General features: G+C 42.2%; 1 protein-coding gene across 4 annotated transcripts in view; it reads right to left on the bottom strand.

Annotated features, from left to right (window-relative positions):
• Positions 1 to 11,683: 11,683 nt before the first annotated feature.
• NELL2 (neural EGFL like 2) overlaps positions 11,684 to 26,189 on the bottom strand; it is a 355,587-nt gene continuing 341,081 nt past the window's right edge. For all 4 annotated transcript variants that reach the window (XM_084747853.1, XM_084747854.1, XM_084747856.1 and 1 more), the window contains exons 18-21: positions 25,427 to 25,620; positions 24,087 to 24,263; positions 21,924 to 22,148; positions 11,684 to 12,373 (exon numbers count right to left, since the gene is read on the bottom strand). In XM_084747853.1, coding sequence (XP_084603979.1) covers positions 12,323 to 12,373; positions 21,924 to 22,148; positions 24,087 to 24,263; positions 25,427 to 25,620 — 647 coding nt within the window. In that variant the 3' untranslated portion in view covers positions 11,684 to 12,322. The remainder of the gene's footprint in view (positions 12,374 to 21,923; positions 22,149 to 24,086; positions 24,264 to 25,426; positions 25,621 to 26,189) is intronic.

Raw genomic sequence — 26,189 nt, 5'->3', positions numbered from 1 at the left:
CAACTCTTGGTCCACCTGCCTTCACCTCCCTCCTGTACCCTGCACCCAGTTTTATGTGGCACTGAAAATACCGAGCTCTAGAGTTCATGCACACTAGGCCACCACTCTATCACCTGATCTACATATCAGCTCCTGCATCTCCATTTTAGTGTGTAAGGTGACGCATTCACAGATTCCTGAGATCACCGTGTGGACATAAATAACCCTTACCCGGCTGTGTTGGACAGGGTGTCTATAGCTTCGACAAAAGCACCATCACCAAAAAGCAAGTTGGCGAGGAAAGGGTTTATTCAACTTACACTTCCAGATCATAGTTCATCACTGGAGGAAGTCAGGACAGGCCTTCAAACAGAACTGGAATCTGGAGGAAGAATCTGATGCGCAGAAGGCCGTGGAGGAGTGCTGCTCACTAGCTTGCTTCCCATGGCTTGCTCAGCATGCTTTCTTATAGAACCCAGGACTACCAGCCCAAGGATGGCACCGCCCACAATGGGCTGGGCCCTCCCCTCCCCCATTGATCACTGACTGAGGAAATGCCTTACAGCTGGATCTCACAGAGGGATTTCCTCAATTGAGGCTGCTTTCTCTCTGATGACTCCAGCGTGTGTCAAGTTAGCACATGAAACCAGCCAGTACATTCACCTATCGTACATATGACATCATTGTATGAAACACAGGGTTCTGTCATTTAATCTGACAGCAAAATAAAGCACACTCTACCGCTGAACTTTAGTTTTCTTTTCCTTTATTTTTTTATTACGGAGCAAAGTTTTTTTTTAAAAAGCATAAAATGAAACATCAGGATAAATGATGTGCGTGACTCAGAATTTGCCGAGTTATGATTATACCACTTTAAAGTGTAAAGCCGCCTCAGTGGAGGCCACTGCATACGCCCCCTGTGTCAGCCACTCAGTGCTGCCGCTGGGGTAGCTGTAGTTGATGCGTAAATAAGCGTGAGCAAGGACGTGTTCCAGCAAAAGTTACAGTATTGAAATTGCATATATTATCCCCATTTTTAGAACACTAAAAGCTATGCAAGCACTTTAGTTTTGGGGGCACTACAAAGACAGGGAGTGAGTCAGATGTAAACTGTAGTGATTTAATTCTTTTAGAGGAGTTGAATTCACAACTAAAGGATGCTTGTAGGCTGTGCCTAGAATTCCCATGCAGTCCTTAAACTAGAATGCAGCTGTGGTGCTTTACATAGGAATTGCCCCCATAGATTCCTGCTGTTGAATGTTTGTCCCATAGAGGGTGGCGCTGTTAGGCTGTTAGGGGGTGTGGCCTTGAAGTGTGTCACTGTGGGAGGGCCTTTAGGTCTCATGTGCCCAAGCCATGCACAGTGCAGCACACAGTCTCCTGCTGCTGCCTATGGATCAAGATGTAGGGCTCTCAGCTCCTTCTCCAGCACCCTGTCTGCCCGCATGCTGCCTTGCTTTCTGCTGTGATGATAGTGGACTAAACCTCTAAGGCTGTAAGCCAGACCCAGTTAAATGTTTTCCTTTGTAAGAGTTGCCGTGGTCATGGTGTGTCAGTTCACAGCAAATAAACCCTGTCTAGGACAGTAATGAACTGACTTCACAGCACTGCAAGGAGACTGGGAAATGCAGGTTTGCTGTGTCCTGTAGAGGACATGGACACCAGTGGGCTTTTTGTTTGTGTGGGTTTTTTTGTTGTTGTTAATTTTTATTTATTTATTATATATATAGTGCCTACACGCCAGAAGAGGTCACCAGATCTCAGTATAGATGGTTGAGAGCTACCATGTGCTTGCTAGGAATTGAACTCAGGACCTTTGGAAGAGCAGCCAGTGCTCTTAACCGCTGAGCCATCTCTCCAGCCTGTTGTTGTTATTTTTAATAGTATTTTCTTTCTGGTGACCACAACAGGTGTTGATTTACCCTTCTTACCACTTCACACAAGCCCCAGAGTCTTGGGGCTAGGGACAATGTAGTTCCTCCTGGTTCTCTGACTTACAAATTACATATGTACCCCTGGCAGCCACCATAAAATGGACACATTAAGAACGGTAATAAAGAAACACTGTTGTTCCTCAGTAGGATAATCCTTGTGGGCAGGGGGAAATCCTTGGTGCTCTGCTTCCTGTGCTGTTTTAAGGCAGACCTTTTTCATATCATCCCCAGTCCCTCAATGACTCTATCCCCCCCAGGAGCTTCTTTCTTCCTTATCTCTTCTCCTCCTCGCTGCATCTGGAGTGTTCTATGACTTGCTTGGGGCTACATTGCTGTGCAGCACACGGCCTCCCTAAAGATTATTTCAGAGCTCTGTAGTTACAGAATCTTCAGGCCACCCTCATGGTGGTATATTATATGCAATTTGTACATTTCAAAGACCCTAGGGACCAAGGAGACAGTTTAGTTCATGAGTGCTTGCCTGACAAGCTAGTTTAGCCTAAGAACCCAAAAAATGGAAAGAAAAGAAAAAAAAAGATAAAAACAAAGTGTAATGGCTTACCCTTGGAATCTAGTGCTGGGGATGTGGGGACAGGATTTCCTGGGTTTTCTGCCCAGTTGTCCTAGATTACTGATGAGCTCCAGGCTAGTGATGGATGCTCTCCGATAAAAAGAAGGAGGAGGAGGAGGAGGAGAAGGAGGAGGAGGAGGAGAAAGGAGGAAGAAGAAAGTGACTGACACCTGAGGAACAACACCTGAAGTTGTCCTCTGACCTCCATGTGTACATACACACTCACTCACATACCAATGAGCATGTGCGCACACGCACGTGCGCACACACACACACACACACACACACACACACACAAACAAACACACACACATGCTGAGATGTTATTCTTCAGTCCCTTTCTTCCTTTCTTGCCGTACAATCTTTTCTGCACTCCCATCTTGTGATGCTCTTGGAGTGCCCCCATCAGAGCGGAGCAGCTGCCTGCCCAGGCTATGCTCTGGAACCCTCAGAAGAGGCTGTCGTTGATTGGGGCTGGAGAAACAGCAGCTCATTCTGTAGACTGTTTGTCTATCATAAACGAAGCCCTGGTCACTATCCAGCACCACATAGCTTGGGTGTGGTGTTCCTGTCTATGGTTTCAGAAGCATTTGGGAGGCAAAGGCAAAGGGGTCAGAAGTTCAAGATCAGCCTCAGCTATGCAGCAAGTTTTAGATCAGTCTGGCTCACAGGAGCCCCTGAGTTACGGAAAAGAAAAGTTCCACATAGTGAGAAAGGAACTTCTGATAACGCTGTATCCAGAATAACTCAGCAGGCAAGCTATATTTTTATTGGATGTTAGCTCTCTGGGAAAAGGTTGCAGAACCAAATGAGTTAGTACAGGCAAATTAGTGCTATCTGCAGTTAGCCGGACATTCCAAGAAAGAGATGAGCGAGGGAGTAGCCCACTACCATGCAGTCACAAATGAGCAGAAAATTAAAAACATTCAACAAATTCTTGTCTATGCTAGCATCCAGTTTGATGTCTGTAGGCAGCTTTCTATGCAGTGACTCAGCCTGTGCTCTTTGGGAAGTAGTTTGAAAGAGCAATTTAAGGTTCCAAAGCCAAGGTTTAAGAATATATTTAAAACCTGGGGGTTGGAGAGATTGCTCAGTGGTTTATCATGCATAGCAGTCTGACAGAGGAACAGAGTTCAGCTCTCCGCACCCACGTCAGGCAGCTCACGAATGCATATCACTAGACTCCCAGGAGGATATAATTACAATAGTATATGTGTGCACATAACCCCACACAAACACACATGTGGACACATAAAGATAATTCTTTACATGTATATACAATATCAAATATATATGTATTGTATCAAATATGTATTTGTATTATATGAAAAATATAGGCACATATATATTTAAAAGAATAAAGTAGGCTTGAAATGTTAGAGAAACATTCTAACTTGGGACAGAACACACTAAATTTAGTTCCCAATACAGAGCAAGTATGCTTGGGCTCCAGTTTCCATAGGACCAAGCTGAAACACCCACAGTAGCTCTTGGGACTCCCTTAGGACTAGAGTTGCCCAGGATAGGACAGTCAGGCATCAGGGATATTTCAGGCCAGCTGTAGGCCCCAGAGGATGGCAAAGGGAGGTCATTAGGCACTGCCACCCCTCTCCTTCTGAAGATTACCTTGTCGCCCTCTTCTTCTGAAGATTACCTTGTCTAAGAATGGCTTCTCAGCCTCTTTCGTTTTGTGGAGAGCTTAGCTAACATTTGGACACAAAGTTTGAAAATGTGCTCTTTTTCACTTTGGGCCTTCTCAAATGCTCATGGCATTCAGCTGTGATTTTCTAAGTTTATATAGAAGAAGCAAAAGAAAAAAAAAAGAAAAAGAAAAAGAAATGGAATCTCCAGTGGACCATGAGTGCTGCCATGGCAGCTTCCTCAGGGAACTTCAGAAGGCCCAAGTGAGCTGGAACACATAATCATTTGAGGAGGGGATGACTGAGAAGCCGCCTAAGAGACTTCTACTGTCCTCCGTACTTTCTCATTCAAACACGTCACTATGAATTGTGTCCTTGCATCAGAGCAATATTCAAAGAATTTCTCTAAGGCTTGGGGCAGAATAGCTTAAGTACTTTTCTCCCTCGTTAAAAAAAAAAAAAAAGACAGGATGATGGTTCTTTAAGACTGAGGGTAATGGGATGACTTCTGACCTTAGGCATGGTGCTTTAAAAAGCAGAAAGTGACACGTTAAGCTAACAGTAACAGTTCTGTTGCCATGTTAATCACCCCTTGGTGATGTCTGACTTTTGTCCTTATCTGTGCAGAGTGAAAACGTAGAGGCTACACTTGTATTTCTATGGATTCCGCATTACAGTTAAGATGTTTCATGTTACTGAAATAAAAGCAAGCTGTTTTATTCATAGCGCAGCAAAGATATCTTCCTTTGGAATTTCTGAGAGAATTGACGAAATGATGCACAAAGACCTGTGCTTAGAAACATATTTACTACAAATGAAACCCCCAATTACTAGGAAAAATTCAATTTGAAGTAGAAAATACATGCTATTGGATTCTTTATGGAATAGTAACACGCCACTGAATAGAATGCGATTTTGCACAGACATGAATAAGCTCCTAGAAGGATGATTTCATAAACACACTTGGGAGGATATGATTTGAATATAAATGTATTCTTATTTAGCATTTTACCATCTCTATGAATTTCAAGTATATACAAAGACCTGGCTTGGTGGATTGGGGGGGAAGTGTACTTTTCTCCTCTATGTGGATGGAGGTGTCCAGTGGGTGAGTCCCGAATTCCAGTGTAGGCCTAAGTCTGGGACCGAAGGAACTCCTCAAGGAATGTGATGTCTGAGTCTGGATGTAATGTAACACAGCTTGTGAATGGAATATCTAGAAAAGCATCAGTTTTTTGGGGGGCCAAACTAACTGGAGAAAGCTGGTGCTGGTGGACAGCTCTGCAAGGGTATTTGAAGAGGAGCTTGTCAGTGTGGCCCAGGTAGCTGAACCAGTACAGACATCTCATAAATGGAGACAAAACCGAAGGAAAACAGAGTCTGGGTGAGTGTTCGAAATAACTGAAAAGAGAGGATCCTGAAGACAGATTTGTGGGGCTCCCCTTTCTAGAACATGCATAAGCAGTGAGTTGGTGAGAAAATAATCCACATTTGGAACAGTCATAGGGGAGGAGAATAAGGGGAAAATGGGAGGGAGGGAAGAATGGGAGGATACAAGGGATGGGATAACCATTGAGATGTAACAAGAATAAATTAATAAAGGAAAAAAATGTGTTAAAAAAAGAAATATGATGGAATATGAGTGAATGATACAAAAGAAAATTGTTTGTAAATGTCCAGTATGATGGCTCAGCGTGAGAGGTACTGGATGTGCAAGGCTGAAGACCAAAGTCCGAGTCCTAGCACCCATGGTGAAGGAGAAAACTGGCTTACAGAAGCTGTCCCGCCACCCGCACCTGTGCCTTGCCTACAGAGGATCTTTCTCACGTGCTCATCACACCGCTCACACAATAAATAGAATTTGAAAAAATTATAATAAATAATCCATGACAAGATGTTGAGGACAGTATTATGAAGATGTGTCAAAGAATTTCTAACAGTTGTGCAGCAGGATTTGTCTGATTTACTCAAACAACACACCATGCAAGTATGGACCTAGCATACAGGTAGACATGAACAGTGTCCACAGAGATGACAATTCATAGGTGATATAATGAACAACAGGAAATCGTCACCACACAGTGACAAGCTCACATTAACACAGAAAAAAAAATCACTCTATGCCTGAAAAAGAAACACCACAAAGGACTGAGGTAAAGTTGAAAATCTCCTCTGGCAGAAAGGCTGATTTGTAGCCAACCCCATCTATAGATGATGGTTTTGTTCACTTGCCAAATCCTTGGGCAAGGATAAAGCAAGTTACATGAGATCACATGGAGTGAGCTGTTCACAACGTCCTTACTGTCTACCCTTGACAGCATCGTCTAAGGAAATCATGCAGAAGATAGGAGTTACAGCTGCCTCTGAGGCAGGGAAAGGTGTTTGAAGGAGAAAAGCTACATTTCAGGGCACCAGTGGTGGGCACACTTTCCTGTCGCTGACTAGACCAAGTAAGTTTCCTTGTGTTCAATTGGATCTTTGGATATTTTGTTCTTATTAATCATCTATACATGTCTCTTGCTCATCTCTCTATCTCTCTTTGGGATGATTATGGTTCTCACCTTTGTAGGACACACCCACACCCACACCCACACCCACACCCACACACACACACACATTATATATATATCTATATATCTATATATCTATATATCTATATATCTATATATATATATATATATATATATATATATATATATTGATTGATTCTAGGTACCACCACCTTATGTGACTACATATATGTAGTTTTCTTTGTCCATTTCATATACTAGAATTCAACAATGATTGTAAGAGGCTTTCCCACCTAGGTTTGTGTCACATGCTTTGCTTGTTGCTGTGACAGAATGCCTGATTCATACAACTGAAGGGAGAGGTTTGTCCCTGGTTCTTACATTGGGGCCACAGCCCATCATGATATGGTGGTGTGACAGCTGTAGCAGCTCCGAGCAAGATGGCCACAGTATGATATGGAGCACCCCACTCACACTGCTGCAGGTGCAGAGTGCAGGGCCAGAAACAGGGCTGGCTATAACCTTGAAAGGCCCACCTTTAGTGACCTGTCTCTGCTAGCCAAGACCTATCTCCTAAATGTTTTGTAACTTGAAAAACAGCACCACCATTTGGTGTTCAAGCCCACGAGGCTGAGGGGGATATTCCAGACCAATTAACAAGGCTGTTCGACTACACGGGAGTTGCTTTGCATAAAATTAGGATAAGTTTTATATTTGTGTTTTCCTGTGATTACAGCCTTTCAGCGCAACATGTGTGAGATATTTGTACATCCATTGGGTGGCTTCTGGGGCCTTGCTGTTTTGAATAACTACATACATATGTATATGCACACACATAAGCATCTTTTACGTGAATGTTGCTTTATATGTTTTTTGGTCATGTGTCAAGCAAGCCATTTATTTATTTTATACACACATATGATTGTATATGCAATACACGTACAAATTTGTGACATTCAATTTCTTCAACATTGTGAGTATGAGATAGAGGAAATCCTTTATTGCCCTTAAATATAGTTCTCTTTCAAATCAGACTTGGCTATTTCTGGTCATTTGATTTTCTCCAATAGTAACCTTTGAAAGAACTGTCTTTTTCTTGTTCTTGAATTGCTATGGGAAGTGCCATTTTGTGATATTTAGTCTTCTTTCCTTTTTCTTCACTTAACTGGGTCTTCCTGGGTGTTATGTCCTTCCGTTCATCTCACTGTTATCATTCTAGCCCAAACCACGGACACCGTCTCAGAAATTCCAGAGCATGAATGTGCTTCTGGGTCCTGCCTCCCACACCCCTCCCACCCCTGTCTGGTCTCCACACAGCAGCTATCGTGGTCAGTCAGTATGGGGCACCGCGATGGTCGTAGCTCTCTGATGTTTCCCATGGCACAAACAACAATGTGTACGCCCATGACATTGTCCTCGAGAACCGGGAAAGGCCATTATGCATGGCTATGACATCATTTTCTAGGCACAAGCATTTGGCTTGCTCATTCCACAAGGCGCATGCAAGCTGTGGTCCTGTGCACACATCTCCCTGCTTGTCTTCTCCACCCCTAGGATGCAGCTAGCTCAGCCTCTCCTCACTCGGATATCTCTTCCACTGTCACTTTACTGCAGAAGTTTCTAGCCATCCCACATTTACTATTACCCATTATAATCACTGTCTCAATGTTGTTGATTCTTCCTAAGAGTGGTTTTTTTTTTTAACCATGTGATATTGTGCCTGTTTCCCTCTTCCTCCCATAGGAGCATGTGCAAGATGAGCACACAGTAAGCGAATGCTATGGCCCAGTCTCACTTACTCACTGTATGCCTGGATGCTTCACTTTTTTCCCATAATGCTCCACTGAAGATGGCTCATGAGACATCCTTCACACAGTGCCTAGACAAGAATCTGACATACATGCAGAAAGTCACTAAAAGACTTATTGAATGTGGGCTTAGATTTTTCTCCATAGAGCCATACATCATATGATCCCCTATTTTGAAAAGGAATTAAATTTTTTGTTATTTTTAAAAATATTTTCTATATTTATTCTTGTGGTTTTGTTATAGAGGTATAAAATTATTTAAAAATAGACTGACATTTTTAATTTGTACATAGTCATACTCTTATTTCATACTGTTTATCAAAGCACTGAATACCACAAGAGTTCTATTTAGGTAAGACAGCATGCTTTACATGCAACACTTTATATGTGAGAGTCACATACTTTGTTGTCATTCAGAACAAAGATGAATTTCGGAATCTGTCATGCAAAACATCTATGAAAAATAACTCAACTCAGCACAAAGTCAGAGGTTTGGGAGAGTTTTTCAAGACCCCTGGCAAACAGAAAAAAAAAAGTAATAGACATTCAGATTATTCTGTATTGAATTCTCCAGAGCCATTGCAGCCCAGTCACTCTCACCAGCAGGTCCATTATTTAAGGGCAACAAAGTATCAGTTCCTTTTTGGAAGACACTGAATTGTACGGTGTAGAACAGCACACCAGTATGAAAAGGTCAGTGTGAAACAAGGTGCCCGTTTCACCACAGAGAAGGAGTCACACCATGGGCAGAAGGAACACAGAGGCAAGGCTGTCTCCTACTGCCTTCAAGGGTCCTTTCAGGTCAGATTTCTTAGATGTGAATTTACTGTTGTGCCATGAGTGCTCTGCACTTGTAAAAACAAACAAAAGTCTTGCTCCCAAAACAACAGCTGTTTCTAATGCGTATGTGCTTGGTCAGAGGAGCTGGGGCCACATGCAGGTGGGGGGGTCTGCTGAACTTCAGAGGGACACTTAGCTCCTCAGTGACAGGGAGCTTGGATAGACGAGCTAACGCATCGTGAGCTGAAATTCATCTTCTATTCAGTACGTGTAACCTAAACTCCGCTCAGCTGAATAATTTCGGTTCTCCGACAATCTGGAGTATTGATTGCTGCTTTGGAGTATTGAGGCACCATTCATTCTGCAAAGGCAATTAGTTTCTCAATTTGGGTATAGTATAGGCAGCCAAGTTATTGGAAAGATGAAAGGGGGTGCTGCTGGGGTAAGACCAAATAAGCCCACGACTCTCTCTGGCAGTCTACAAAGCAAAGCAAGCAGCCAGTATGGCAATCATTAAAACCAGGGTCGGGGTGGGGTGATTCAACTCAATATGATACTCACTGTCCAACCAGATTTGAATGGTCTGTGCTGTTTTTAATCCCTGGGTAATGGAAGTAACTGAACTGTATTGATAGTGAGGACACTGCTCCTAAGGCTTCCAGCTAAAACAGCTCGGTGCCTTCAACTTCACTGCAGGCCATTTACTCCTCACATTCCCATAATGCTGGCGTAGCTCAACCAGGGCATTTTCTCCAATTAGCACAGAGTGAGAAACAAGGTAGTCACAATCTCTTTTTAAAGGGAGGATGTTCTTGGGGAACAGTTAATTACTGCTTTCAGGGTTCTGCAGATAAAATAATAACCACCCTGAGGCCTGCTATTTATAAGTCTCTGGGGCGGGAGGGGGGAGCGGGGAAGGTGATCACTGTGAATGGATTCACTGAATTACCAGCCCCTGACAGGACGCTCCTGTTCTCTTGTCCTTCTCAGTATTGTGAGTTTTCTCCCATTTGGTGATCTATGGAGAGCTGGGGTCTGCCGGCTACCAATAAACACACACACACACACACACACACACACACACACACACACACACGCATTCACATGCACACACACACACACGCATGCACACACACGCGCACATACACACACACACACTTCTTATTCTCCCCATAAGAGCAAGCAAGATAAATAGTTTCAGGAGATTTCAACAGAGAATCTCAACTGTATATAATGAAAGTTATGTGAAATCTTCAACTTATTATCTACCCTCTTGGAAACTCAATTTGCCATTTAGCAGAGTTGCATAGTTGATAAAAAGAGAGCAATCTTATAGTCTGATGATCTCGTCAATGTAAGCAGAGCATGGGATAGAGGCCCCTGTGATAAATCCAGGCAATGTAAAGACACTTAAGTGTGCACAGGCGCTACGTATTTCCCATGCCACAGATCTTAGACGTGTGCACAGTCCCCTTGCTCTGCTCACTTGTTGGTTGTTCCACAGCAATGGTGAGGTGGTAGCTGAGAGGGGCTCCGCCATCTTTGTTCTGTGGCTTGCAGTGCTACACCTCCGTATCTTCCATTCCTGACAAATACCTCTGTGCAGCAAGCAATGAATTTGACACCTGTGTTTCCTTTTATGTCAGTTCTACTCACAAGAACAAAGCCACATGACATTAATTTTCTCAGGGTATCAGTCTGCCTACAATTCCTGTCTTGAGATTCTGGCATATCAAGTTAAGTGTGGGATATGGTGATCCCTCCTAACGGTGAGAGGGATTTATAGATCAACATTTGAAGAACCACTTCTTGAAGGCATTTCCAGTTTTCACACACTCCTTTCTTGGCGTCAGAATTTTGGTAGAAAAGAGATGGTGTATAATGTGGCTACTTCAAGAGTGTGAAAGACTATGTGTAATCATGTGAGTTAAAACAGGGAGGCCAACAAGAAATGAAAGAGGTGTCTCTCAAGGATGGGGCAGCTAGACTTACCAGCTCTCAGAGAGAAGGTCTGAGCAGGACTGCAGAAGCTAAGAAGGGTGGCTGGACAGAGAAGGCCACCTACTAAGGGATGTAGCCTTTAGGAAAATGACAAGAGTCCATCGTCATGGCCAACTGGTGGGCGGGCACCTAGCAGAATAAATGCCTAACTTTCACTTTCTCCTCAATAGTCTTAGTGTCCTCAAGTGTAATGTGATTGAAAGAGAAACCATTAGCACTTTCTGTATGATGTTCCCCAGGCTACAGAGTAGGACTACAGAAGCCACATTGAAGGTCCAGAGATGGACCGAGGCGTCTGTTCACCTCGCCTCTGACGGAGGCCAAGAGTTGGATGAAATCACCCTTCAACACAGCAATAACACAGTGAGTGTTTTCCATCCTAAGGACGAGAAAGCAATGTGTATTTGAAAGCATCTATAGAAAGCAGGACACGTTTAAGAAGACCCCAACCCACATGGTGTAAGGTAAGAGAAATAGTTATTTTATTTTGCACAAGAACGAGCTTCTACTGAACAAATTCAACCAAATGATATTAAGTGCAGAGAACAAGGAAATGGGGGGGGGAAGGGGGACTTCTCCTGTTAGAAAAGGGTACGTGACCATGCCTGTGCATTATGGTTATCATTACAATAGCGTGTTTCAGATTTCAGAGTGCACTGTACAGATGCATCGGCTTCTTGGCTTCGGAAAATATAATTCACTCACCACTTCCTACTTGACTGTTTCAATGAGGAACAGCACTGACTCGGGAAGATTCTGAGCCAGAAGAACACTTCCTGCACCAGTGGAGCTGGAGGCGTCCCTGGAGGCGACGGGCTCAGGCCTCTTATCCAGGGGTCAGGATGTCGTGGCCTCGTACCACACTCATCCTGCTACAGGGTGATGCCACGTCTGGTAAAGGCAGAACTGCCATCTGGTTTCTTCAGAAGCTTTCCACCAAGCTCCGCAAATCTCATCATTGATATCCACCCACCTGCCGGCCATGAACAAAGCTGCATTTGGCTGGCCACAGATCATTTTTGTTTTTGTTTGTTTGTTTTTGGTCTTTTTAAGTGAAAGAACATTCTTTAAACAGAGATCTCCCATGAGGCAGTTAACTTCACAGCTCCTGAAGGCACTGTGGATCCACTGAGCAGCAGACGTGGCCATTCTAGAGAAAACGGTAGACAGGAAGTGGAGGATGAGTTAGACAGGAAGTGGAGGATGAGTTGTCAAAGCATTCACAGAATTTCACACTTGCTGCTTAGCACATACAGGCAGGTGTGTGCAGAATGCTGTCATTTTTGCAGCCCTGAAAACTGGAAAACTTAACTGTGTTTACGATGACTCCTGCACAGCCCAGCATTGAGCTCACTCACTTGACTGACCGAGTCTATTATAACCCGTGTGCAACCGCTCGCTTTACATTTGTTCTTATGTTTATTCACAACTATGTATTGACTAGACTCAGATAAGTAATGCAGACCTGCTCACTTACCACAGGACTTACAGTTTATCAGGAGACAGTAAGTATCGGAAATACAGAATAAAAACAGGTATGGAATGTGCTAGTAGAGTATTTGGGAAAATGCAGCCCCTCAAAGTTACCATGTTTTCATTCTAATCTTTGGTGTAACAGTATTAGGAGATGAAGGATGTAGGAATGTTAGTTAGGTGGTGAGGGTAGTGTCCTCTTCCCCCATCACCTCAGTACTCTGAAGGTACACACAGGAGGATCAGGAGTTCAAGGTCAGCCTCGGCTACATGGTACATAGCAAGATGAAGGATAGCCTCGTCTGTATGAGATACTGTAGAGTGAAGGGAGGGAAACATATTCTCTCTCTCTCTCTCTCTCTCTCTCTCTCTCTCTCTCCCCTCATCTCCCTCACTCCCTCCCTCTCCTCTTCATCCTTCCCTCTCCCCTCCCCTCCCTCCCTTCATCTCCTCTCCCATCCTCTTCCCTCCCCTCCCTCCCTCTCCCCTCCTCTCCTCTCCCTCCTTCCCTTCCTCCATGCTCGCCATCATGTAATGAGACAGTAAGAAGAGGGCCAGAAGAAGCAGTAATAATGGTTTGCCAGACTCTAGTTCTGCTATCACCTGGATTGTGAACTTTGAAAATGTCTTTCTCAGTCTCTGTAGCTAGGAGGAATACATTTCTGCCATCTATGGTGTCCAGCTGAACGTGTTCTGTTTTGGCTTCATGAGAGCAAATATAACTACAGTGATGACCACTCCTCAGGCTGATGCCATGGTGGACCTCCCGGAGAGGTGACAGTTAAGCTCAGATCTGAAGACAACAGCAGGAAAAGTGGCCCCCATGCATGTGGAGCTGCACAAGGGCTTTGCAGTGATATATACATGCACCAAATCTTGAAAATCTACATTAAATAAAAAAGAACCTGAGAACTGATCTAAGTCGGAAATTTAATTTGGGGAAGCTTATGAAACAGTGTGAAACTGAAATAAGGGGAAATGGGAAAGGGACAGGGGTGCAAAACTACTTATTAAGGTAAGGGATCAAAATAGTATAGCTACAAAGAAGTAAAGCCTCTCCCTGCTTTGGCTCCTCTGACTGTCTATTGGTGAGATGTCCATCTGGCAGAGTGCACCCTCTTGATGAATAAGGATTTTTACTTCCTGTAATCACTGTGGCAACCACACCCATTACCATTAGTTAGCTAGAAAAGCAACAGTTGGAGGAACCAAAAGAAGTGATCGCTGTGAGTTCGAGGCCAGCCTGGTCTACAAAGTGAGTCCAGGACAGCCAAGGCTACACAGAGAAACCGTGTCTTAAAAAAAAAAAAAAAAAAAAAAGAGGGAGGGGTTTTACTTCTTGGTAGCTATACCTACTTTGATACCTTAATTACTGTAATAGTAACTTTGCACATCTGTCCCCTTCCTGCTTGGCGCCTATTTCACCTTCACACTCCATTGGGTATTTGTCAGAGTTCCTGTTCTGGCCCCAAGATAGACAGTCATCCTCTCTTGGCCCAGTGGTGACACTTAAAGCTTGAACATCATGCTCAAAGGCAGAGATTTTCTATCCATAAGCTTGTTGCTAGATTACATATCACTTTCTCAAACTGTATGGTTATGACACAGAAATTGAGGCAGCATCTCTTACTGTGTGCAAGTGACACTGGAACTCTGTGAAGGAAAGTCATTACTATTGCTCCCATGCACGCTTGCAGAGAGGACATATTTTCCCACATCTTTATGGCATGCTTCCTTAGTCCCTATCTGTCTGTTCCCCTTCTTTAGGGAAAATGCACTACAAACTGTTTCATTATAACTTCTCAACTAGGAAAACATCAGTTCACACTTCAAAGCTTAATGAAACATCACATGGGATTCCAGATCCAGGGATGGCAGAATTTATTCTATAAATTAACATTCATGATACCTGGACAAAATATAAAGGTAATGGGAAGCCATGAAAAATGGTAGGCAGGCACTGGGTGGGGGTTCAACCTTAAAGGGATGGGAATGTTCCCTGTGATTCCATTTTACTTGGGACTGACTCTAAGGTATTCCCTAGTCTGGAAGCTACACATGACTGTCCCTCAAGCAGACATCTGGAGAAGTCAGATGACAGCTTGTGAGTAAGGAGACAGGCTTAAGTTTGAGGAGTAACTATCTAGACTCTCACAGGAGAATAAAGGAAGCACAGAGCCTCAGCTGGAATGCTGGAGCATGGTATGAGGAGATTTCAGAGGCCGAGTAGCACTGCTCAAAAGCCATGCCTGGCTGAGACACAAAGGATTTCTAACAATTCAAAATTTACACCTGAGTCTCGAAGGACCGTGGTTATGTGATTATGGGAAAATGGTATTGCAACCTTAAAAATTTTGCCCTAAATCTAAAATAATATTGGAACAGATCCACCATCCAGGCAAAGAGCCAAGCTCCCACAAAGGCAAGGTGATTAGCTACTAACTGACAACTTCCTGTAAAAAAGTATTTTCAGAGGATTCCAATAGGCTTAGTGTCTACACAACATAATCCATATAAAATTTCACATACTAAAACACTAACAGACATGTGATAAGAAGAACATATCACTCCTAGTGAAAATGAAAACAGTGGATGAACAATGACTCAAAGACGATTCAGAATTCTCAGATGAAGACTGAATGTATCACAAACACATTCAAACGTGATTTTTAAAAAAGGTGACCAGAATAGAAGCCCAGCATGGTGGCACATGCCTTTAATCCCAGCTCTTGGGAGGAAGAAACAGACAGACAGACAGACAGACAGACAGACACACACACACACACACACACACACACACACACACAGAGAGACAGAGACAGAGACAGAGAGACAGAGACAGAGACAGAGACAGAGAGACAGAGACAGAGACAGAGACTAGGATGTATGGCCAGATGCCAAAAAGCAGAGAAACTTAAATATAAAGAATTTTGTGGGAATTCAGGTACGAAAGGAGCAGTATCTGAAGTGAGGAATTCACTAGCTAGATTGGGCTGGTTGGAGACGACAGGAGGCAGTAACTGTAAAGAGAGCACAGTAGAATCGATCCATCTATAAACCAGAAAGACTGCATTAAAAAACGGTTTTACCTCAGGACCATGAAGCACTCTGCACAGAGTTTAATTGGAGTCCCAGAAGAGTAGGAATCTACAAATCTTGGTAAATACACACACACACACACACACACACACACACACACACACACACACACACACGTGCACATGCACACGCACTCATGCATACACACACACACACTTCCCTAAGCACACCACAATCAAACATCTGTAAACCAAAGACCGAGTGTTATGAACGGACATGAGTGGCAGGAGAGAGACATACCAGGCACAGAGAAACAGAAGTCCAAATGATAGCTGAATCAGAAATGACAAAACCAGGAAAATGGGTACTGCGCCCTGTAAATGGCCGTGACAAATCTGTGAGTCCTGATCTTCACGTCCACTAACATATCTTTCAGAAATGTTTTCAGATAAATGCAAGTTGAGACAGTTTCTTTCTCTGGTCTCACAGTACAGACTTTCCTCTATAGACAACACAGGAAAGACTAAAGAGAGTTATTTAGGCTACAGGGAAACGGCCAGATGGAGACAGGTGTAGAGAGGAGACAAAGAGCAACAGAAATGGTAAGTGTGTCAACAAATATAAGGATGTTGTTTTATTCCTTTATTTTTATTAAAAAGTATGAATCATTAGGTAAAAAATATGGGTATGGAATTATAAGAACGGTAGTAGCAGAGGCAAATTGTATATGATCAGTGTGTACAAAGAGCCTTGTGATAAGTTATATTATTACAACATTCTTATATTTTAATGACTAGTATGATGCTAAGTGATACAACAAATTGATATGTAATATAATCTCTAAAAATAAATAATATCCATTGTAGCTTAAACTAAAGGAAATGTTTTTATTGAATTTATTTGTCAGTGTGGGAAGGCATCCATGAGCCACCGGATGCACACTGGCCAGATTACAACTTGTAATAATGGATCCTCTCTTGTCACTATGTGAGTCCCAGGAATAGGTCAGACTTGATGGCAAGCACCTTTATACACTGAACTATCTTGCTGGCCCCTTTCTTAAAAATAATAAAATTTAGAAGGTTAATAAAATGAAATGTAGGAATGGACCAACAGGCACACAAATAACAGGGAGATCAGTAACAAGAGTAGCTTTCCATCGTTGTCAAGAATTCCTCTGAATGTGTAAGGACTGACCACTGACTTGAAGACTCTTTGTTGTACTGGGTAAAACAGCAAGAAATAACTATGCTTTATTGATTAAAAACTGACTTTGAATTTTAAGCTAGGAGTTAGGAGGTGTAGAACAATCGTAGAATAAATGTGGAATGCTTGGATTTGATCATTAGCACTATATGTATCATTATCTATCTATCTATCCATCTATCCATCCATCCATCTATCCATCTATCTATCTATCTATCCATCTATCATCTGTTTACCTATCTGTCTATCCATCCATCCATCCATCCATCTATCTATCCATCCATCTATCTATCTGTCTACCTATCTATCCATCTATCTATCTATCCATCCATCTATTTACCCATCCATCTATCTATCTATCAATCAATCTATCTATCTATTATCTACCTATTATCTATCAATCATCTATTTATCTATATATCTTCTATCTGCCTACTTATCTACCTCTATCTCTTGATTATCTATCTATCTATCTATCTATCTATCTATCCACCTATCATCTGTTTACCTATCTGTCTATCCATACATCCATCTATCATCTATCTATCTGTACTTTATAGTTTCGCAAACAAAGCTGCACTATGGATCCCTGGCTGGTCTCAAACCAAGCTCGTCCTCTTACCTTCCTGAGTGCTGGTATCATACTTCATGACCACCAATACAAACAGAATTAACCTCAAGGGGGCAATACATTTATGCAACGGTCAATGGTAGATTCAACGGAAATCATACAAGTACATATACTGTGACTCCATGATGGAAAATGAACAAATTATGAAGAAACAGAATTGAGACAGAGCACAGCCAGTAGATACTACTTGACAGTGGACACAAAGATACTGTTGGATCTGTTGTACATTCTGTTTTACCCAACTCACAAGGGTTTTTTGTTTGTTTGTTTATTTGTTTGTTTTTTGCCTAACTATGGATTTAACCAGAATACATATGTTGTCTTAATAAACACTAAATTAAAAGAGACTCACTGAAATACAGTCTACTAGGAATAGTAACCATATACAATTTGGAACTGCCATAAGGAGGAAGAGTTATATTTCTACACAACACAGTGAAGTTCTTGAGGTCTTGCTACCTCTCGGCTGTGGTTAAATGCTGAGGAGCCTCTTCTGCCCTTTCATAGTGAACTCAGTGTTGGGGTCAACTCTACTGTGCGCAGTGCTAGTTTATAGTTTAGACTCTGTCTTGGCCTCACTCCTCAGGCTTGCGATGGAGTGGATGGGGTGACGTGTGGCTGACATACTTTGTTCGTGGACATCAACAGTACACATGAATAATAACTTCAGTACATTTCTGTCAGCCTTGGAAGTTATTATGAAAACAATGAGTTATGAGAGTTTACATGTAAATTGTTTAAACATTGAATCATTTCTTCTTTTATGTTAATAGCTGTGCTGTTTAGAGAAATACTTATTTGCAGGGCAATGAGTATTTTCTCATTAGTTTGTATATAAAATTAAAATAGGCTGAAAATGATTTCTCAGTTGTGACCTTTTATTTTGTTATTTTGTTTTTCCATATAAGCTCAAATTTTTCCTTTGAGTTATATTTTATCACATCTAAGTAAAAAAAAGTGTATCTCTCCTCCAGAATATTGATAAATATATAATTATAGTGTCATTGTTTCAAATCACTTCTAATAATTCTTTTTCTATGGAGCTTACTGTGATATTTAAAATTATTTCCATCAAGTTGCCGTCTAGTCATTTTGCTGTTGTTTTAGTTAGCTTCAGCCATCATACAGTCCACCCTTATCTGAGCAAGCCCTAACTGGGGTTGCCCAGAACAGATCAGCCTGTTTGTGTCTGTGGGGAATCGTCTTGAATATTGATTGATCTGAGAGGGCCCAGCCAGTGTGGGCAGCGCCAGCCTTGGGTTGTCCTGGTTCTATAAGAGAGCTGACTGAATACTAGCCAGAGTCAGGTAATGAGCAACGTTCTTCTGTGGTCTCTGCCTAGAGTTCTCGTCTGACTTCTCTCAAAGACAGACTCAGACCTGGAAGTGTAAGCTAAAATAAACACTTTCCTCCCCAAGATGCTCTTGTTGATGGTGTTTATCACAGCAATGGGAAGTCATTTAGAATGGTTGTTTATGGAACTGGTTTCCCCCCACACCAGTTTTTTGAGGTCTCTTGATGGAGTGTGTTACAACGCTGCTTGTCTGTGGGATTGACTTTTTGTCTATCAAATGCTAACACAGGAGTTCACTTTCACTCCTTCAAGTTCTAAGTTTCTATTTGATGAAGGTGACATTTAGAAAGGCAGGAGCTTTAGTCTTTTAAAACCAGCCCTCATTTATTCAGCATCTTTAAGAACATAGTTAAAGAACCCTGCTTCCCGAACCCAGAAGTCTCCGCTCAGTGAAGATTTGTTCAAAGACTTTTCGCCCAGTTAGCGCATTCTGTTACTTAAACCCCCAAGCTTCTTGTCTGTAAGATTTAGAAAAAAATAACCCGTCTCCAATTCCAGAGATTAACTTCTGAGCATAGGCTATATCTTCAATCTTTAAAAAATTAAATTTGATTATAATTCCAGAAAGATAAAGGAAGAGGAAAACGGGAGACAGCTCAGTAGGTCAGAACCATTGTACAACGATGAGGACCCAGGTTCAAATCCCCATCAGCACGTAAGAAGCTGGGCTCAGCCACATGCATCTATAACTCAGGACTGTTGTATGTGGCAGGGTAGAGACAGGAGGGTCCTGGGGTCTTGGTGTCTACCAGCCTAGCTCAAGTTTCACTGCAGGACCCTGTCTCAAGAGAGTCAGGTGGAGAGTGACAGAGCAGGGCACTCAGTGTCCTCTGTTGGCCTCTGTTCTTATGCACGGGCATGCACATGTGCACACAACACAAGTTGTCCAGTCTCCTGCCTCCTACAGTTTTCCTCTCTCCATCATAATTATAGCAGTGCCTGTTTCTGATGTGGCTGTGTTGATGCTAATCTATACCACAACTAACATGCATTGGTTACTTATTCTGATAGTGCTGATCAATCTATGAATTTTTCTGTGTGAATCTTCTCAATTCTCACAGTAACCTTCTCAATGTTGTAGTTCAAATAGTTACTACCACAGTTTAGTGCTTTCATTTTAGAGGAGTTGGGTCCCAAAGAAACGAAGGTAGGAGCCCCACTGCCACATAATCAATGTAGCTGATGGGTTTTTTGCTTCCACACTCTAGGGCAAGTTTGTTCCACACAACAACAAGCCCACTATCATTTTTAAGACTTTAGAGTATTGAGTTGATTTTAATGTTAACTCTAAATGTATGCATATTAAGTACAGATAATGTTATGGAGCTGATAATTAGGTGGAGCCCTTTCAGCTCTGTTGGCATCTGCTGGCTACAATAAACAACTCTGAGTATGGGAGACAGGAGGGGAACGCACAGAACCAGTGCTCAGAACCCACTCAGCTGTGGAGAAAGAAGGCTTGCTTCCAGTGCTCTGTCTAAAGCTTGTTTACACGAACTTCATTTTTAAAACAACACATTAAATAATAGAAATGGATATCTTGGATAAAATTGGTAAGAGTGATCATAATCTCATAATACTCATTTACCATTAAGGCAGGTGGCATCACACAGTAATTTCTAAGAATCAGTGCTTACCAAAGAGCATAGGAACTCGGCGTCAGAGGACGCCTTCTGGAAGACACTCTTACGAAGAGGCAAAAGAGTGCAACATCGTTAGGAAGGCACTGAATGGCAGAAATAACCACTAAAAGCATGGCTGTTCCCTGCAGAATGTTGGCTGGGCTCTACTTGATGCAACCTTTATCCCATTGTGACATATTTCTGTTGTCGATGTGCAGAATGGCAGTGTAACAATTAAAAGGAGTAAAGGGATTCATGTTGGTTTGCTAGTTAGATGTCAAAAAAAAAATCTGTTGGACATCAGCACTATAACGGGTATGCGCATGGTTGAATACACTCATACCAAACACAAAGACACACCGCATGTGCATCATTCATAACTTTTGTTAGAAGAGTCCTTCAAATTTGCTGGTGCATTTTCAGAAAACAGTAGAGCGTTCACTCAAAATCTCTATCGACAAGTTACAGTCATTGACAGAGCTGGAAATGTGGCTTTAAAGAAGACGTAGCAGATGTTTGAAAGTTTCAAGTGACTCAGGTTTCTTTGTCCTGCTACATCAAGTCTGTCTGGGGACATGACTGGAAGTGCTCTAATGACACAGAAGGAAAGATGAGCGGAGCTATGCAGTGTTGGGCATCTTGGTCTGACTTTTTATTGCTGCCAAGTCCTTCATGTTGCTGCTTTTACTTTAGTGTTAATCTCCAAATTATGACAATGAAGTACAAAGTGACATCACTAAGTTTGATTTTGTAGGGATGTCAATCAAGCCACTTTCTTGAACCTAGAACATTGTGTCCATGCTGCCTACATTGTATATATTAAAGGCAGTCACTGGAGTAAGTGGCATAATGCTGTTTTCCTACGAGAATAAAGTGAAAAATCTTTATAATGATTTTCACCAAAAGTAGGAATAAAATATAATAAGCATCAGACCCTAAATTCTTCAATTCAGTGTAACTGACCACACCAACCAAGAAACACACCCATTTTTGCCAGATTGATTTTCACTTTAGAAAATGTAATGTATCTACTTTGTCAATACATTTTATGGAACTCATAAAAGAACTAGATAAAAATCAATGGGATAATATTCTCTTCCATTATAAAAGGAGCAATGAAACTGGTGTGGCTGGCAACATTGGGACACCGAGTTGTTGCTACTGATCATGATGTTGGCAGCACATACAAGCCCCTTTACCCAGAAGACCTACCTCAGGTGCACACAGCAGTCAGCGCAGCACTGAGAATCTGCCCCTCTACTTCTGCATGAACAACACACAAGCTGGGACTAGCTCCTCTCACCCAGGTGTGGCAGCATCTCTAAGTAATGGGTACATCTGGCACAGCACTCACTCCTGCACCCAAGAGCCTTACCTTGCACTGGCAGAGAGTACACTCTGTGCCATGCTTGATCCAGGAAGACCCAGTGAAGCGAACCACATTCATCTCATCCAGGCAAGTTTTGGTGATGTCATTGCGGATGGTGTCGGCCTGGCAGGGATCCATGACGCAGCGTGGGCAGCACTCATTCTCAGGAAGGACACTAAATTCACACTCTACCTCTGGGCAAGACAGGGGCCAACAGTCAACTTCTCCTTGCTGTGAGGGAAAGAGGCCAAGGGCACGGGCCAGAGAAAAGAGAAGCAAAAAGGGAGGGACAGGAGAGTGAGTTTTACACTTGTGTCTTCAAAGCCCACACATTTTCAGAGAATCTACAGAAGTCCCGCAGGATGATGGCATCTCTTTTGCAATGGATGTTTAAACAGTCTTTGAGTGCTAACCAAGAACAACATTAAAACAAAAGCAGCAGCTGTTCCACCCAGACAGTAAAGTGTGAACAGCTCCATCATCTCTAAGGTAGAGAGAAAAAACAGAAGAGATTTTGATGAAGTCTCTGATTCTCAGATAGTCAGATAGAGTTTTCCCTCTAACTTATTGATTAATATAAAAATGTACCTTTACCCCCCACCAAAGAAAAAAAAATATGAGTTTCTTTGCTAAGTTCCTTTGCTAAATTATACATTTTTCAGTGTAAGGACTTTGAACACAACCACCCTCAACAAAACAGCACAAAATAAAGCAACACAAAACTCAATTTTGATTTCCCGCTCTCTTATTTCACATGAGCAACTAAACTGGAGCTTTAAAAAACAGTTCCCACTGTTTTCTATTTTCTTCTAAGTTTTATATCTAAGGCTTCATGGATGAAAGCAGCCTTTGGGCACAGAAACTGACATTGTTCTTGCAATTGATATTTGGGTTGAAAGGACAAAAAGATGCCACCACAGAAGCGTGGCCCTAAAAATATCCTCACACACACAGGAAGGGAACAGGCCATGGCTTCAAAGGTGTCTTTTCCGTGGCACTTCTACTACAAAGACACATGTAACATCTTTCCTTTTTAAATTACATAATCAGGAACAAACAGGAAATCTAGTCAACTGAAAAAGTTGGTGGTGTTTTTTCTCTATCTAATCTTTTCCTCTTTACTCATTATTTCCAGGAAAAGTTTTACAACTACAAGCATCCTATTCTAATATGCATCTGCCACATGGTCTTAGTGTGTGGAGCATAGCAGCCATACAGCACCACAGACAGGAACACGCTTTAGAAACAAGAAGTGTGTTCTTGTCCTTTTTCCATCTTTCACACCTGTATGTGCAGATGAGTGTACATATGCATGGTGTTTGCATTTGTGTGAATGTCTGTGTATGGAAATAACCACTCATGTAGAGGCCTGAGATTGCTGGCCTGGATTATCCTCTCTTGACCTTCCTCACTGAGGCCGACTCTCATATCCAGAACTCATCAGCAGGACTAATGTTAGTGGCAAACTTGCTTTGGGATCTTCTGCCCCTGCCTGCCTGCCACAGCTGGAATTACTGGAGGGCACCCTGCCCACCTGGCATTTACGTGGTTTCTGGGTATCTGAACTCTATTCCCCACACATGTGGGGCAAACACTTTAACCACTGGGCCGTTTCCCCAACCACAAAATGTTAGCTTTGTTTTGTTCTTCAAGTGTGAGAAATTAATACAGATTGGCTAACAATTTTACTTGGGAAGAAATGATTTTTTTTCTGTGAATGCATTGTTTATAATTTTCTTTAAGAGTACGTAGATGGGATAGAGGCTCCGGAAGCTTTTTTGTTAGCTTAGGCTAAAAGAGTACTTCAAGAGCAGTCACTGTCAGAGAAAGCTCACACAATGCAAGGCACTCCATCACTCCAGAGCAGTGGTTCTCGCTCTTCCTGTCTCTGTGACCCTTTAACACAGGTCCTCATGGTTGTGGTGACTCTTCATAACTGCCATTTTGCTACTGTCACGAATTGTAATGCAAATATTTGATATGCAGGATATCTGATATACAACCTCTATAAAAGGGGTCGTGGCCCACAGGTTGAGAACCACTGCTCCAGTGGACGCTTTGGGTCCATCTCTCATCGTTCTACACAGGCTCTGTGTTTGTACTGTCAACATTCCAGCTAGCCGCTTGCTGCTGGTGGACGGAAGGGGACGTTTTCTCTGTTTAACTTACCAAGCAGCGGCACTGCCGGCAATCCTGGACCCAGGTGTCGCCACTGTTGTAGACAGTTTCCCCGTTTTGATGCAGGCACTGGCTGCTCAGCCGTGGGTCACACTCAGGACAGCAGGAAAGATCAACTGTGGGGTTTTCACAGTCACAGACCATTCGTCGACACATAACAAATCCGGTCTGTGTTTGAAGGGGAACAGAGTGTTAGCATGTGTCTCCATTTCTCTGAGTGCCATAGCATGCAGAGGATGTGAGGTCGGGCACTGCCTACTCAAACAATAAGGTGTCTTTGAAATTCCACTTTGAAATTAAAAGAAATGAGCCTAAAGCTGGAAGGCTTTTAACTTCCTTGTCATACTGCCTCTTAAATGACTTGACAGAAAGAAAATTTCCAGAAACTGACTAGTGTAAAGTTATGGTCACATGTAGTCCACTGGTATATTAAGTGTATGAATGATATTCAATTTAATATATATGTTTATACACATAAATAACTTAATTATACATATTTCACATATATAATATTCATACACTTGACTATTATCTAGCAATTTGGATGCTAACTAAATTTTGTTTTTTATGTATTAAAGCAAGATGTGTTATTATAGTGCTTTATAATTATTTAATAAACCTCAAAAACTGCAAAATTTCTAGAATAGTTAGGCATTATGTTTTCGTATCCATATCAATTGACTATCTTGTACATAAGACTATTCATTTAACTATAATTTAAGTATCCATCATTAAATGACTGAACAGAAGATAACACATGTCTAAATATAACATTTATCCAGACAGATATTTGCCACTCTTGGGTGAAGACTTATCTATTCTAATTCATTTATTCTTTCATTCAAATATATTATTATGACTAAGGAGGAATTAACATAGTAATACAATATTATTAATGTAGATAAATACATTGTGATAAATGGTACAATGGGATCTTGTTCAATAACAAAATAACAGATACAGGCAATAATACAAATGCTTCTGGAAAAATATAATATTAGGCAGAAAGAAAGAAGCCAGGCACGCCCGCGGGCGTCACACACACACACACACACACACACACACACACACACACACACACACACCATGTTCTGTCTGATTCCATTTATGTGGGGCTCCAAAAAATGAGAAAATAATTATAACTATCATTTAACTGGAAGCAGTGTTGGCCTGGATCTGGTGGGGTGGGGGAGGGGGACAGAGAGGGGAATGTGTTAGCAAGGAAGGATGTGAGCAACATTTGGGTTAAGGACAATGTTGTTACAGTAAAGGGTTGTATGCATTTGCGAACACTCGTCAGTCTACACGTTTACAATGCTGTTCGTACCCACCTGGCACGAGCACACGGAGCACCTGTCGTTCTCCAGCACCCAGATCTGGCCATTGTGTTTGACTTTCCCGTCATGCACACAGTCCCCTGTGCAGTTCTTTCCATGGGGACACCGACAATCATAGCCACCATCCAAGTTGAAGCAAATGGTGTCGTTGGCGCAGCTGTGCCTCCCAGTCCCACATTCATCAATATCTACAGCCGAAAGAAGCAGCACGCTGTGACCCTGAGTGTTCCTGGTTCCAAGCAGTTACAGTCAGGCAGGCTGTCCCTGCGTTTACCCAGGCGCGCTTCCCTTCACCGAATACTGGGGAGTCCATGGGGAAACATTATACCATTTTGATTTTAAGAAAAGATAAAATTGTCCAGAATTTTAACTTTTATACCTGTGCAGGTACCATTAGAATTTGAGAAACATTAGTCTCTCTGGAAATAAGAATATAACTCAATTTATTAAGTAAAACAGCTTGGCAGTGGAAATTCTAAAAGTCTTGTGATGTTTTCCTGGTGATAATGTCCCCGTTGTCACACTGGTGTTTATGGACCATCTCTTTTTAGTGGGAGAAATGTCGGGGAGGGGGATGAGGCATTTTATTCCTTCTCCGTCGCTATTCTCACAGCTACCACCACACACTACAATTTCTGTATCTTGCCTGGGTGCTGGTGTCCCTCCCTCAAAGTTAGCATTTGCTGGTGATGTCCTTGAACCCTTCTATACCATAGGAAGGGAAGAGACAACCTGAATCTACCTTCTCTCTCAAGGA

The sequence above is a fragment of the Acomys minous genome, assembly GCF_964271855.1.
Source record: "Acomys minous genome assembly, chromosome: 12".
Taxonomy (NCBI): domain Eukaryota; kingdom Metazoa; phylum Chordata; class Mammalia; order Rodentia; family Muridae; genus Acomys; species Acomys minous.
This window is presented reverse-complemented; position numbering and strand designations above follow the sequence as displayed.